The sequence below is a fragment of the Eschscholzia californica genome, unplaced genomic scaffold (assembly GCF_041429995.1).
Source record: "Eschscholzia californica isolate CP2 unplaced genomic scaffold, dmEscCali1.0.p SCAF_6, whole genome shotgun sequence".
NCBI classification, from domain to species: Eukaryota; Viridiplantae; Streptophyta; class Magnoliopsida; order Ranunculales; family Papaveraceae; genus Eschscholzia; species Eschscholzia californica.
Window position 1 is genome coordinate 128,589 of NW_028238483.1, and position 15,761 is coordinate 144,349.

Sequence of the window (15,761 nt, forward strand, 5' to 3'; positions counted from 1 at the left end):
TGAAGAGAAGAAATACAAGCAACCAATCTCAACAGGTGGTAGACTAGCTAGTTTCTTGAATTCTCTCTTCAATCAAAAAATCTTCAAAGAACAAGAAAAAATCAAAATCATTTAAAGATTATGAAGTACAAGAGTCTAGTAATGAAGGAACAGAAAGAAGACGATGAAGTAGTGTTAGCAATTTCGCAAGTTCAGGTTGTTTTGATCCAACGGTGGGTAAAGACTAGCCAGTACACAAGTACTTGGACTATTTCCACTAGCCAGTAGTGGAAGAGGAAGTCAGAGAAAATTTCGTACTGGACTGTTTCCACTAGCCAATAGTGGGAGGAAAAGGTCAGAGAAAAATAAGACATTTCTCTAGTAGACCAGGACCAAGACCAAGTCCAAGAACAGGATGTGGGACAAAACATTTAGTTTGAAAGGTTCCATTTCTATATTAGTAAGGAGGATGATTAAAGTGCTCTCTACTTCATTCTATAAGTGTTGTAAGTACAAAAGGTATTTTGTTTGTTTGTGGATAAAAAGTTCTCTCCAAAAAATTCCCTCCAAAAAGTAAGCTCAGTTTAGCTCATTTTATTTCAAGATAAAACTAAATATCATATTTTATTCAAACACAACTAACATTCAATACTGTAGTCACATAAGTCATTTAGTTAACAATAACAAATTTAAACAAATATTAACCTAAAGTTTAATATATCTAAACTATATTTTCCCTAAGTTTTAGGTTAAAATCATAGTGCGTTAGTTAGAAACATTTGATACAACATAAACCTATACGTTGTTTAGGTTAAAATCCATAGTATAATAATAAAAATTGAAGCACCAGCAATAATGCTCTCATTTGTGTGAAGGTAGTTCAAAAAATTGAAGCACCAGCAATAATGCTCTCATTTGTGTGAAGGTAGTTCAACTCCGAGCTGCACGGACGATAATGTGCATCCACAGCCTCTCATCTAGGACAACAAAAGGGGATTCGTAAAAATAGCATTACAGTCATAATCATAAACATTCACATGAACCAATTTGGCAAAATTAGGGCAGAAATAGGGCAAATATTGAACCATTATTGAGACAATTACGAACCATTTTGAAGCTACGTACCAATACACGTAAAAATTTTCCCCTAAATGAAACAAATCTTAACCAGATAAGTGCAAAATCAGTAACAAGTCATATCATAAATACTAGGGCAAAATGACGCTTAAAACTAGAACAAAATAACATCTAAGTAATTACTAAATCACAGCTCCAAATTAAGACAACAACATTTCAAAATCTTATTTCACAATAGAGGGAGAAAATGAAAAACCTGTTTGGATTTGTAGAGAAGAAAGGGGGGGAATGAGGAACCCGAATCGATGAGTAGAGAGATAAAGAGATTAGATCAATAACGCCAGACTTAAACTCGAATAGAGATAATGAGTCAAATCGAACATTCCTCCTAGGGTTTCGGTTTGATGAGGAAGAAGGTAACTTCCCCTCTCAAAATCACGAGCAAGTTCAGGACTCCTAATTCCTCTTTTGATTTTAAGCATAAGCCCTTGTTTTGAAGAATACGAAGTTGTAGGGACTAGAATGAAAATAACATTTAATTGATTCAAATGGGAGACCCGTCAGCAACTATGCCCGGCTGGAGCGCCAACTCACCCGGGGCATAGCATCATTTTTTATCAATATGCAACATAATTCTTGTTTTGAGAATATTCATAAATTTTCAAGGAGAAGAAATAAAAACAATATAGAGAACATACCTTAATGGAGGAGGAACTTGAATTACAAATGCAAGAAGGTTTTCCCTCACTGCAGCAGGGAACTCAAATTTTAGATATTTTCGAACATGTTGACATCTACTAAACACCCACATATAATTGAAAAGAGCGAGAGTGAATAGTCAGAATTTTAGAATAAGATCAAACCATTTCAAATACGAGCAAACCCTTTGCCTAATAAGTTCTGAATAAATATCAACACACTCGCTCATTAAGTTCATGATAAAACCTAGGCAGTGTTGAACTAATAAGATATTAACATGAACACAAGTAAAAAAAAGAAAATAACTTGTAAAAGAACTAAGATGCGAGTTAGGAAATGCAAGACCTTATACTAGAAGCATCACCTGCACGAGACGAAGCAATTGCCAAGTCTATCCATATTTAAATTTCACATTCCCAACAACAACTGAAGAAAAGGGTTGGATCTGCAAAAGAAATAGTTGTCTTTTTATATAAACTAGGTATATGTGCCCTAGGGGCACGGGCAGGTGTGGCGAATATATACTCTATTGATGGTTCAACCTGTATTATTCTTCAGTGTTGAGGCATGTATTATAAACAATATCGCTATTGATATCGATAATGATTCTCCATACTTTTATCTTTCAACTTGGAAAACTTGCCTAAAGAGGATCACAAGATTTATGAGGTAAAGAGAAGATTTTTGTAGTTTTTTCAGTAATACAGAAATTAAAATTGGGTTCGTGTATGAACGCAACTCATGACGTATTTAAACTCTTCAAAAGAATTGCCAAAATATTTAACAACTAAAATCAACAAAAGAAAAAGGCAATGAAGTTCCCATTGCCTGATGTGTGAAGTCGACCCAACTATATTTTCCGTATGATAGAAGTTATCAAGTCTTTAACTTCATAGTTCAGTTAGTACTGAAACTTCATAGTTTAGTAAGAGGGCATCTAGGCCATTTTTTTTTTAACCATGTACTGAAACTCCTACGACACTTAGAGTTTTAAGGTTTTTGGACTTTACCAATTACGGGAGTGAAAGTTGTTGTTTCGGTTGTCACCCACAGCAAACATACCTTGGTTACAACTGCACAAGCAAAATGAAAATCATCAATGGTTAGTAAAGTAACAAAGGCAAGATAAGAAATCAAGATTTTATAAAGCTCTAAAACAATTGAAGAGAAACCCGAAATGAGAAAGGGGAAAATAAACCAGTATATCATTTTATAAAATGTGTCTCTAAAATGAATTCTTCATCTTGAATGACTCCTTTGACAGACAGGCTCCTGTTGTGAATCTATCACAAGAAATCAAGAGCATATTATGAGGTCTGTACAAAAATAGGAGAAGAGAATCATGAAGCGACCCATTTTCATGCAGAAAGTAGAACCGTTGGTTAAACGTAAAAGTCATCCACACAAACCTAATTATATTGCGGATTAGTACATGAAGTGTTGCATAAATTTATATCTAGGATTGCGGGAGCCTTAAAGATCACTACATCAGCAATTTAAGGCTTCTTGAAAATATATGAAACCTGTAAATATTATAATCAAAAGGAAATTAACTTCAATATCCTAAGTTGAACAAAGTATATGCATGAGTGTTTAAAGCTACTCAAGTTACAAACTAAAAGCAATATCTAATTCTGAATATATTTTCAAACGAAAAATAGATGGATAAAGAACATAATGGTATGCACATGGTACATTTCACTTGGATCAACAGTATTTTTTATCAGAAGCAATCACACATGTAACACAATTCAACAATGGGTTACAGATACAGCTATTGCATTACACAGCTAGGAAATTGAAGTAGACCGAAGTTCAAAAGTTGTTATTTTCAAATACTTATGGAATATGAAAATGCTATCTGTGCAAAAAATGCTCAACTTAAGATATTCGAGATGTTTCAATTAAACTTTAACCACCACAAGAACCATATAAGTTCTCGATTTCGAGATTAATAAGTTTGATTAGTTCTCCGGCTAGTACAGTAAATGCTGAAAAATTAGTTGGCCACTTGGCCTAAAGGACACTTTATAATGTTATATATCAGGATGTAACCTATGAACATTTGAATAGCAAGACATATCCTAAGCAGTAACTAAAATATATACTTATATAGTATCACTGGAAATCAGAGTAGAGTTTATTACCTTCTCTGCTAATATTATCAAGTCTTGGAAACATAGAAAGTGGAATCTTACTAAGTTTGATTCCATTGTGTAGATGAAAATAAGATGGTATAGTTCCATGAAACCGAATTCTATTTGTCCCAGCCCGCACTCATCCACCAATTTTATATAATAGATGATAATAGCCATAAATGGACAAACTCCATATCTAATTAATCTACATTGGAAGTGTCAAATCTCCTAGGAATGACAGCCTGAACACCCGGGCGAGCTTGCTTCTTGTAAATAACAAAATTCTCAGCTCTCCTAAGAATAACAGCAAGTCTCATTGTTGACACAAATTCAGGAGTATGACAATATCTAGTAGTGCAAAGTTTTGAAAACTAGATAATGGATGTACCTTTTCTCTTTAACTGTCTGTTGTACTTCTTCCACCTGCTTCCTCACTATAATATATTCCAAAGCAAGAAACATACAAAAAAATTCAAATGGAAGAAGGTAGTATGAATCAAAAGTCATTTAAACGAAACCACTCGATTAAAAACGACTAGTTTTGAGTGCATAAAGAAGATCTAACAAACAATACAGCAGGCACAGAAGAAGATAAGAAAAAGATCGAATATTGTTTTAGGAATCAGGAGGAGTGCAAAAGATAAAACTAGACAGAATTCCACCAGAATATAATAATTCAGATTCATAGATCCGTTAAATTTGTTTACGAGTAATGATGTTAGCAATATGGCCTTCCTCAAGTCGAGTGATGACGTTAGCAATATGTTGCTCATAATCAGTGCATCATAAATAGATGTATTAGACTACACTAAAGACATAATAACATAGAAACGCTAGTACATGGTTAGCTGAAAGTTCGATGGCAGAGAATAGCCATTGATTAACTACACTATGGGTTAGACAACACATTTACGAAAAAAAATGCAGTTGAAGAACAAGGGCTTGTCATGTCTCCCAACTGCAACATGGAAAGAATGCAGGATGACGTGAATGAGGTACATAGTCTGTTCCATGTGAACGGGTATTGTAGACAGGGTCTGTTGAGAAGTTCGCACTTGTTTCTAGAGTTTCTAGATCAGAGTTGGAAATAAGATAATGATTTCTATTATTCTATATGACAACGTGAGGCAGATACATAAATTGATACTTGAGCTTTAAAGAACTTTGAAGAAAGCAAAGCATAAAACATCTACAATCTTCTTGTAAAGCATTAAAGTCGACGAGAACCCACAACAATAGTATTTTTGTGAAACAGTTAACCTAAACTGAGCTAATAACCTAATTGTTCCAAATACTTCAACTAAAAGAATAGTTTGGATCTTACCGTTTTCAACAGAACCCAATAAATCGAGAAATTTCTCTGTAGCTAAAACAATCTCTTGTGATTGCCCTCCGACAAAGTTCCCATTCCTGGCACAAACAATGCCAGTAGTAGTTGCAGAGTTAAACTATAAAGACATGTATCAAAATCTAAGAGATACCCTGAAATCTACAACTTCAGAAGAGAAAAAAAAAAAAGAGAAGAATCTAAATAAGTGGAAAATTAGGGCAAAGAAAAGGATATCATACCAGTCAAGAATGCTTCATCTGCGGCAAGGTAATCTCTCTCTCCCTTCAAGCAAGCTCGAACGCGTTTTGCGCCCTAGTCGAACACAAGTGAACTCCCTTTCTGCTGCGGTTTGCTAGAATTTGGAGAAGATGAAAGAACTTAAAAGCGAGAACTAGAGAGATGGAAAAACTATTTTCGACGGCTTGAAATTCCCCCGAAAATAGTTTCGCGGAAAGTTTTCAGGAATATTTGGCAGAAAGTTTCGGCCCAGGAAATATCTTCGTTTTCCGACGTAAAATTACTTCTCGGCATCTGAAACTCTTTATGAATTGAGTCTGGGGTTCCTTAGTGTCAGGGTTGGTTGAGAATCTCAAACACGCAGATAAAAGATTCAAGATTGAAGGTGCAAAATATGCTTATACAAGTAGGTAATCTTTAGAGCCAAAGCAGGAGCAACTTGCTGCTCCAAAAATTACTTCAATATTTTCTTCCTAATTCATTCATTATTTATTGCAACCAAAATTTTCACTCATTAGCTGCATAGTTTCCTTTTCAAAGTTGATAATCGGAAAATTTTGGTTAAACGTTAATCAAGGAAGCAAAGTTTTCTTTAGACGAAGATGGTTGTGAGCAATTTGTGAATAAAAAGACTGACCCCTTCAATTCCATCACCAAGTGTACAGACAGGAGGTTTATATATATAACCAAGTAAATGATTATTATCTAAACATCCTCAATAGTTGGTTGATTCCAAAAGAAATGACATTCATAATAGAGATGTACCAATCTAGAATGGCATACTATATGTAAACTTAACCGTGAGAATCAACAAAGCTTAAATCGCTCAAATTCAAACAACCACAAAATATAACCCGAAGTAACTTATACCACAAAATGTTAATTCTTAGCAGAGCTCCATCCTACCCTCGTGTCATACACACACAAAAAACACAGAAACCTATTAGTTTATTAACTTTATCGAAATTTAGGACACGGTCAATATACAAACATGTCAAGATTTCTATTTAAATTGTTAAAAGAGCAAAACATTTGAACCTTCATGAACTCATAATACTTTCTAATGTTCTTTCAAGCTCGATAAAAATTCACACATCAAAATCATCTTAAAAGATGTAGCTTCATGATAAGTTGGTGTTTACTGCTCCAGTGAACTAACGAACAAACTCGCATAGGTATTTGTGTTTTGGTACATGGAAGTGGCAGAAGGATGTATTTCACAACGAAATTTCACTCACTACAGATATGAGTATGGCCTCTAGTCGACGCAATATATAGTTCTGTTATCAACTACTTAGACAGGGATAGCTATGGACAGGGATAGCTATGGACCCTTAGCTGAAGGATAATGTGTCTACTTAGATATGAACCCTTTTAATCACTCCTTTAGAAACAATATATAGTATCAATTTCACACAATTAATGCTTCACCCTTGAAATCTCAAAGACTTTACTAAGGATCACTAAACAAAAGATTTGGACATAAGGACTTTTTAGAAATAAATCCTGCTTTAGCTTGAATACTAGAATGTTATTGTCTTCCACCTATAAACCTCTGTAGTTGCCTCTGCCTATATACAGTTTGAAGCATAAATAAGCATAATATTGTGATTTTTCTATCTACAGTTTCGTGCTTTTCACGACTCTTTTGGCTACTGGTACGTACCAAACTAGACATTAGTTACCAAATGGTATGTTGTCAAACAAACCCAATTATAATTGTAATGGCAAAAGAGGAGTTACCTCTTCATAGCCCAACTCGTTGCTTTTTCGGTTTCTTCAGCTTCCCTGTAATTCCTTCTCAAACGCATTACAAGGTTTCACCAGAGCAGGAACCACAGTAGTTATGCTGCTTCCACCCACCAGTGATAAATCAAATCAACCGTGTAAGCACGAAACTGGACAATTTGCTAACGTTGTGACAACTCAATACAAATAAATCTATACGATATATTGTATCGTGGTTTTCATCGAAAATACAGTCCTTAATTAAAGATTTTATCTTACACTGATTTTTCTTTCTTCAAAGTCTTCAACTCACCAGTAATACCACCTTCTTCTACAGCTTCACTGTCCCTTAACCAAAACAGAAAACACATTCAGAAAGATCTCGAATTTGCTAAACCATTAATCTATAAAAATCTATGGTTCATCGGGAAGAGCTGTAGCCTTTCATTTACTTGACATATCAAAAAAATATCAAATGCACATCAATATCTCCATTCAAAGACTAACCCAGTTACATCCTAAAGAACGAAGCCCAGTTAACATCGATGATACAACATAAAAAAAATGGAGATTGATTATGTTTCCTTTTTTTGTTTTCAGTTGTTGTATAAATTAATTAGGTCTAGTGAGATACTCACGGTGCGATAAGGGAATGATGTGGTGTGCCTTCCATCAACACTGACATGATAACCTTCTAAGCCAGCACTAAGGGTTAGACAAACAACTTATCCTCAGCACACGAGTATGGCCAAACGATTGTTAGATTGTAACCTTCCTCGTGCGGCCTATCAGGCGGCTTAACCACCATTTTGCCTTTGACACCTCCGAGCGATTGTCGTCATCACGAATCCACTTCTCGCATTTCACCTGTCCATCAACTGCAACAATGAATTCCCCAGTCCATATGAAGAAACGATTCCAATTTCCAAGGACCAAAAACAAGCTAAATCGTGATTTCAGCAATGTGTTTTCTTTTGCATAACCCATCAAGAGACAAAGTTTCACTTAGAACTAGACATCCATGACATGTTCGACCCATGGAGTCAATAAATTCACAAAAGACAAGTTATAATATAACTATGACATCTTCAAGCTGCATTAAGCTAAAAGAAAACAGCTAAAGTTTCTTATCGTTAAAGCCGAAAACCAAAGTTGGTCCCTGTTTTTGTGTGCCAATTGAAAACCAGCAATGTGTTTTCTTTTGCACAACCTGTCATGAGATGAACAATAGTGTCACTTAGAACTAGACATCCATGACATGTTCGACCGTTAACGATAAACAGTGTTCAATTCAAGATGTTATCTTACACTGATTTTCCTTTCTTCAAAGTCTTCAACTCACAAGTAACCCCACCTTCTACAGACTCACTATCCCTTAACCAAAACGGAAAACACATTCATAAAAAAAACTCATTTGCTAAATCATTAATCCTTTTTGAGAAGTTAGTACAGAAATGCTAGTACAGACCTTTCCAATTTTCCATCTTTAGTCCTTTTTGAGAAGTTAGAGGCAGATGAAAAAAATATGATCGTTTTTGTCTAGTGTTACGAACGAAAATAGTGTGTCGTGCTAGTTGACAGTATTATGAACAATTATAACATATTACGAGAATAAGATACTTAACAAGCAGATGAGTAGTTCGGTCCCAGTTTCTACAATTCTTCCCACAAGAATATGATCTGCCTTGGGGATTGGTAGTGAGCCCTTAAGTAATCTTCGACGCACCCAAATTGGCAGAATTTTAAGCTATTATTGTGCCAAACCCCACAAAAGAAAAATAGAAGTAGTTTTCCAGAAACACCAACCTTTTTTTTCTAATTCCACTGGACAGCAGACTAGTTATTGTGCCAAAACCCAAAACCATATCTCTATTAACCTCAAATTTTAGTTTACCGCATAACTAATTTACGGTGAAAAATTCATGTCTAATTCTTGAACTTCTTCACTATCCAACACAAATACTGAATGGAAAAAAAACGATAAACGAAAAAACAGAGCATGATTGTTCAACCGCCAAAATAAAATTCAATCCAACAATAAAAAAGAAAAATTCAGAATGTCCTCAATTCATCCATTCTTTCACTTCGTATTGTACCGCAAAAAGTAGAACCTCCATTAACACACCATCTCTGATGACCACCTTCCAGTCCTACGACATATCGTACAAAAAGGAAATGAAGATTAGTTTATCAACCTATTGAAATTTAGCCATCTTAAGAGCAGATGCTACATATACAAACATATTAAGAGTTAAATTATTGTCCTTGTACACACCATTCGACACGGACATTTGATTTGGAAAAGATAGTACACTTGTGCATAACAGTATCATTTCAGCATCTACGATTATGGTTAATATTTGATATACCATGCATCACCCAGAAGCCGATATCGATACACAAACATACAAATAAGATTGATATTATATATAAGCCACATATGGTCACCACAGTCCGATACTAGCCGATGACAAATTTTGATATCAACTACTTAAGCAGTGGCATTATGTAATTGGATGATATAATCTCAGAGCTGAGTTCTTAAATGTTGACTACTTAAATCACTAGTTAAGATTTGTTAAGGAATCATTTCAGTTTCACAATAGGTTTTCTCTAAAACACAACTAAAAATCAACTTACCAAAACATATGAACATTCTTACAAGTTACTAGAAAAGAACTCCTAATAAACCCTTTCTAAGGGTGAGATTTGTTTGAATAAACCCTAAAATTAGATGTATATCTTGATCCTAACTGTTAGGTCTCAAATCCATATGTACCGGTGTTATTGAAAGAAGAGGTAAGAAAAGATCAGATAGCACCAAGAAAGCAACTATGTGAGGGGTTTCTGAGATTTTACCTATCAGCTGACCCAGACAGTTTACATATGCAAGACAAATACACCAAAATAACAAACAAAACATGTAGCAGAACATGCATGCCCATGACCTGCCTACAATTTTGATGTGTTCGAGTTCGCATAAATTTTGCACAAGGATATATATTTAGTGTTCCTAATTGGAATATTAAGTAGGCCAACAAGCTTTACCATTTCTGAAGTGTTCTAGCTTTATGGACTAATATTACAAATACAACCTCTTAGGTATTCAGGATAAATAATAATGTTTGATTAGACATATAAAACATGAGCGTCATACATGCATGAACTTTAAAGCAACATGGTATAATATTAAGAGTTCATAAATGAAAAGGCAGTTGTTACCTCTTACACGACCCTATCACATCTTCGGTTTTTTGTTCAAGTTATCAAGTAATTCCCTCTCAAATGCATTACAAGGCTCCCCAAGCATCCTGATTCCACCACCGGTAATCAAAAAGACAATAAACCATATATGCAAGACCAAATTGAAAACCTGTTACTTTTAACTGAACTGATTCTTCACAATTTTTCTCTTGTTTATCACAATAAATTCTTCATTTCAAGATTTTACTCACACAGATTTTCTTTTCTCCACAGTCTTCATCTCACGAGTTAGGCCAACATTGGAAGATTCACTGCTTGATAAACAAACACTTTCTTAACAATTTATTAACAAAATAGTAAACTAGTGAATTCAAATCAAAGATTGTTAGTACATTTTGCTTCATATGTTAGATTACAGAAAAATATATTAAAACACAAACATACACTTAATATTAGTAATGTAATCATTGCAGAAGAAACTCACTCTCCCTCTTCGATAATGACATCTTTACATTTGTAAACTTCTCGATGTTCCACTGTTTCTTCAACAACCATATTTGATAATTTATCTAGAAGATCTATCCGATTTTCCATTTCACATTCATGCACAATTTCTACTTGTGCATTAGAACTATCAGGTTCTTCAATAGTGACTGTAAAAGACAATCATACAAAGAAGTATTCAAGTTAAAAAAGACATCATTCACCTTGTTAACTCACAGAAAACAAAAATGATCACTGTTTCGGATTATAGACAATATGTGCACAGGAAAAATACTATGTGTACCAATTTCATCCAAAATATTTAGTTTCAAGATACAACAATACGAAAAGAGAAAAACATATCCAACTACGTTTCAGCTTTCGCAACTTTAAGGTGCAAAGACATTAAGCATAGCATCCAAACAAAGTACTTAAACTTACCACCAGTTAGCTGTTGTCCATCAAAAGGTAAATGTGGACCATGAAAACTACCGCTGGCGCTTCCAATCACCATTTCTCCACAAGGTTCACTAAAAGAGAACATTCAAGATAATCAAAGATGAATATAAAAATAAGGCAGAACTATAATTTTCATTTCATGTTTTTATATTGCACAAAATCTCCCCTCTTCGAAGTATTCAACTTACGATGTTGTTCCTTTGTCATCAACCAAGTAAGATGGTAGACTATTCTTTTGATTGTCATTCCTCATTGTTTTTCCTACAAATTAAATAGTAAAATCAAAACAAGAACAAAGTGAAAAGTTGAATTGATAGGTAGTCAAATTAAACAGATAAATTAGTCATATACTTGCCTTTTGTCGATTGCTCAATGAATTTTTCCAGCAGCCCTTTCAAAAATATATTATCAATGGGTGTATTGTCAATCGGTACTCCTCCGACCCTTGTCTTGGTATCTCCTTCAAATGTATCTCTGTTCATATCAAAAACAAGAAAAACATACAGTATGATTCAACCATTAACAAAAACAAGACAAACAAAATAAAGTTATACATATAGATACCAAGTACAAACCTGATGTAGTAACCAGTTAGGTTAACAGTTCCAGAGCCTTGAAGAGTAAAGATAACATCTTGAGTCTCCTCTAACTCTAACTTCAACCGGCATGAGAGTTTTTTGTCACGTGATAGGGAGCATAATACTATAGGTGGTTGGTTTCCTACAACAATGCGAACAATATTCATGTCTCGTGGTAACACATAGTTCCTAATTGGTGATACCAAGGGAGGCCCATCTACAAGTGTTGCCTGTCCAAAATGACAAAATATAGTAGATCATTAAACCAATTGTTAAATGAAACTAAATTTCATCATCAACACAAAGTAAATTCTCAAGATATGAAAAGACTAAATACCCTTGTAATACAGAGCCTCCTTTTCAATCCAGTGAAGCGGAGAGTAAACGGCTTGTTCTTGTTCAATTCAATACCTGAAATTTCAACCATAAATTAAAAAAACAGACGAGTTGAAATTGAAAAACAAAAAAAGGAAGTATAATTCTTGTTAATAGAAAGAAATGGAATGGTTAATTAGTTACCCCAAAAAGCCATTCTTGTTATTGTTCTGCTCCTTCTGTTGTGTTGGTTTAGAATGAGACTTTAATAAGCTGAGAAGAAGAAGAAGAAAAAGAAACGATCCTCCACATTCATCATAATTTGTTCCTTCCCAAAACAAAATAATAATTGCAATACAAATCGAATAGGAGCAGATCATCAAACTATCCATCTTCACTTCGTTTGCCCCAACTCAGACTTCTCCTACCCCGAGGCAATCAACATCCAATTGTAATTCTATCAAGTATGTGTAAACAAATCATCTTAAATTGTCATCAAAACCTAATTTTTGGACTTCTCTTACCTTTAAAGTTGGTTAAAGGGTTTTCTGAGGCAATGAATCCCAGAGTATGAATAAACCTTTTCTCTTTTTTTTTTTTTTGTTGAACTAATAAACCTTTTCTCTCTCTTCTTCTTCGACCAACAGGCGATCTTTGAATGGTCAACTTGTTTTAATGGTCTAAATAAGGGCGATGACATAATATTGGTCTAGGCCTGCCCGTGAGTTTTTAGTTGTTTGGCGTCCAAAAGAAAAATGTGGTTCAATATTTTGTAAGTAACTTGCGTGTTTTTCGTGCCTAAAAGACCGAATAGAGACTCAATTTAGATGCGTAAGTAATTTCGAATGGTATTCACTTAAAGAAATTCATAAAATTGGGTATTGTTAATGATTTTCGAATGAAATTTTTTGGAAGTTATTAATGACATTGGTTCTTATAGGGAGAAAAAATTTTGGATGAAGGAGACATAGATATTCGAATTATCGAATAAAAAAATGATTGAATGTTAAATATGGAAGACGAATACTGTCTAAAATTCGATGTAGAAAATCAAAATTTCGTTTCATGTGTTCTCTCGGTTACTCGAAATACAATGGTTCTAGTCGTACTTTGATCGAATGTAACAAGACCACAATAAGGAGATAAATACGTCGTTTCAAATTGTTAGGAACCTCAATGGTTCCAAACATACATCATTACTCATAACTCACAAGTTTAGGTAATTTTTTAATATAATAAACGTTGATTTGCAAACAAAAAAGTTTTCATATAAATAAAGTCTAAGAAATAATAGCATATACAAATATCGAGAAAGACTATTATCGTTCTTGATATGGATCCTTAGGATTTAAACTTAAAATGCAATATCAACGACTTTGATCTCCTGAAAATGCCAGATTTTTACTGAACTATAAAGACGAGACATTTAGATACCGCAAAAATTTGTAACGGCAAAAAAATTTCAGAATGTCCTCAATTCTTCCATTCTTTCACTTCGTATTGTACCGCAAAAAGTAGAACCTCCACTAACACACCATCTCTAATGAGCACCTTTTAGTCCTACGACAAATTGTACAAAAAGGAAATGAAGATTAGTTTATCAACCTATTGAAATTTAGCCATCTTAAGAGCAGATGCTACATATACAAACATATTAAGACTTAAATTATTGCCCAGTATTTTTTATGTTGTATCACTACCAAGACAAGAAATCAGACATTATTATTTCATAATGAACTGAAAAGACAAACAATGCAACTGAAAGTATGATAAACAATGGAGCCGCAAACTTACCCAGTATAAACACTTGAGAAAGTTTGATCACCAACACAAGAACTCCCCATGTCTCCCATCCCACAGCCATAGAAAAACCGAAGAACTCAGAAAAGATATATAAAACAATATGTTGCAGTTCACTAAACCAACCGTTAAAATTTGCCCTATGGTTGCGATAACTACCCTGATACGGTTAACAAAACAATGACCTAAGGCATATGATATATAGCCTCACCTGAATGAATGTTAATCTGGTTATATAAGAGTAAGAAACACCACAAAATCGTCATTTTCTTCAATGTAAACAAACATAGAACTACCTTGTATTTTCTCTTGTTAATGAACTATTAGGTACAAGACGCTTTGGATCATTTAGTAACTAAAACAAATTATGTAACACCTTTGCTCTTGGATTTAGAATATAACCCGTAAAATTCTCGCTGCAGGTTTTCCTGTGATATTTTTCTAAGCGCCAATTTTTATCATGGCAAAGAAAAGAGTGGTAGAATAGGACAGGTTATTTACAGGGTTCACAAGTATAGGTCACACCTTGTAATCACGGGCAACAACGTCAGGAGTCCAGGACTACAAAGAACCAAGAAGAAGCATGTTCGACCTAAAGTGGGATTAAAGTTTGGAAGCACGAACATGACCCATTCACCCATGAGTGAGCCATCGTCCATTATTTAATCTTACTTGAAAAGATAAAAAAGAAAAACAGAAATATGAAAAACAGAGAGAAACAACCTTCAAACTCTTTCAGTAAGTTGGTCATACATAATGATCATCAAACACTATATATAACTTCTAACTTCCTCTTTTTTCCAAAATTTACCCCAAATTTTCATATAATAATAGCTAAATATATAATCTCTTCCTTTTTAAATTAAAGACCAAAATTTCTACAGTGAAGGGTATATTATATTGCACGTTATCTGCGGCAACACGATCTTCGTATTTATTCAAGATTTTATAGAGCTCTAAAACAATCGAAGAGAAACCCAAAATGAAAAAGAAATCAAGATTTTATAGAGCTCTAAAACAATCGAAGAGAAACCCAAAATGAAAAAGGGGAAAATGAACCAGTATATCATTTTCTAAAATGTGACTCTATGATGAATTCTTCATCTTCAAATCAAGAGCATATTATGAGGACTTTCAGATTAAGACACTTACAAAATAGGAGAAAATAATCATGAAGCGAACTCATTTTCATGCAGAAAGTAGAACCATTGTTAAACGTAAAAGTCATCCACACAAACCTAATTATATTCTGGATTAGTTCATAAAGTGCTGCATAGATTTATATCTAGGATTGCAGGAGCCTTAAAGATCACTATATCAGCAATTTTAGGCTTCTTGAAAATATATGAAACCTGTACTTATTATAATCAAAAGGAAATCAACTCACAAGTAATACCACCTTCTTCTACAGCTTCACTGTCCTTTAAGCAAAACAGGAAACAGATTCATAAAGATCTCGAATTTGCTAAACCAAAACGGGAAGAGCTGGAGCCTTCCATTTACTTGACATATCAAGAAAATATCGAATGCACATCAATATCTCCATCCAAAGACTAACCCAGTTGCATCCTCAATAACGAAGCCCCGTTAACATCGATGATACAACATAAAAAAATGGAGATTGATTATGTTCCCTTTTTAGTTTTCAGTTGTTGTATAAATTAATCAGGTCTAATGAGATACTCACGGTGCGATAAGGGAACGATGTGGTGTGCCTTCCATCGACACTGACAT

The 15,761-nt window shown here is 34.1% G+C and overlaps 1 protein-coding gene across 6 annotated transcripts; it reads right to left on the reverse strand.

Moving 5' to 3' along the window:
- Positions 1 to 571: 571 nt before the first annotated feature.
- On the reverse strand, positions 572 to 12,897 carry LOC147530659 (uncharacterized). Of its 6 annotated transcripts, XR_015227593.1 has the most exons (21): positions 12,432 to 12,897; positions 12,250 to 12,323; positions 11,910 to 12,142; positions 11,690 to 11,808; positions 11,523 to 11,595; positions 11,317 to 11,405; positions 10,877 to 11,045; positions 10,644 to 10,703; positions 10,411 to 10,499; positions 9,285 to 9,338; positions 7,827 to 8,055; positions 7,468 to 7,536; positions 7,204 to 7,309; positions 5,463 to 5,575; positions 5,218 to 5,303; positions 4,282 to 4,327; positions 2,954 to 4,187; positions 2,766 to 2,828; positions 2,120 to 2,200; positions 1,755 to 1,803; positions 572 to 956 (listed from the first exon to the last, which is right to left on the reverse strand). XR_015227593.1 is itself a non-coding variant. In XM_086647631.1 (11 exons), exons 2-10 carry the CDS (start codon positions 12,442 to 12,444, stop codon positions 10,427 to 10,429), a joined length of 903 nt encoding a protein of 300 aa, XP_086503757.1. In that variant the 5' UTR covers positions 12,445 to 12,807; positions 12,845 to 12,897; the 3' UTR covers positions 9,032 to 9,338; positions 10,411 to 10,426. The 6 variants fall into 6 exon arrangements, 2 of the variants coding, with proteins under 2 accessions (XP_086503757.1, XP_086503758.1); XR_015227591.1 differs by having other exon boundaries at positions 572 to 2,200; positions 2,954 to 3,071; positions 7,468 to 7,530; XR_015227590.1 differs by having other exon boundaries at positions 572 to 2,200; positions 7,204 to 7,358; positions 7,468 to 7,530.
- Positions 12,898 to 15,761: the final 2,864 nt, after the last annotated feature.

Excerpts from the sequence above, each read along its gene's own strand:
- LOC147530659 (XM_086647631.1), bottom strand. Across the intron at positions 11,596-11,689 it reads CATTGAGCAATCGACAAAAG|GAAAAACAATGAGGAATGAC; the intron begins GCAAGTATATGA and ends TTTAATTTGTAG. Across the intron at positions 11,046-11,316 it reads TGGACAACAGCTAACTGGTG|TCACTATTGAAGAACCTGAT; the intron begins GTAAGTTTAAGT and ends TGTCTTTTACAG.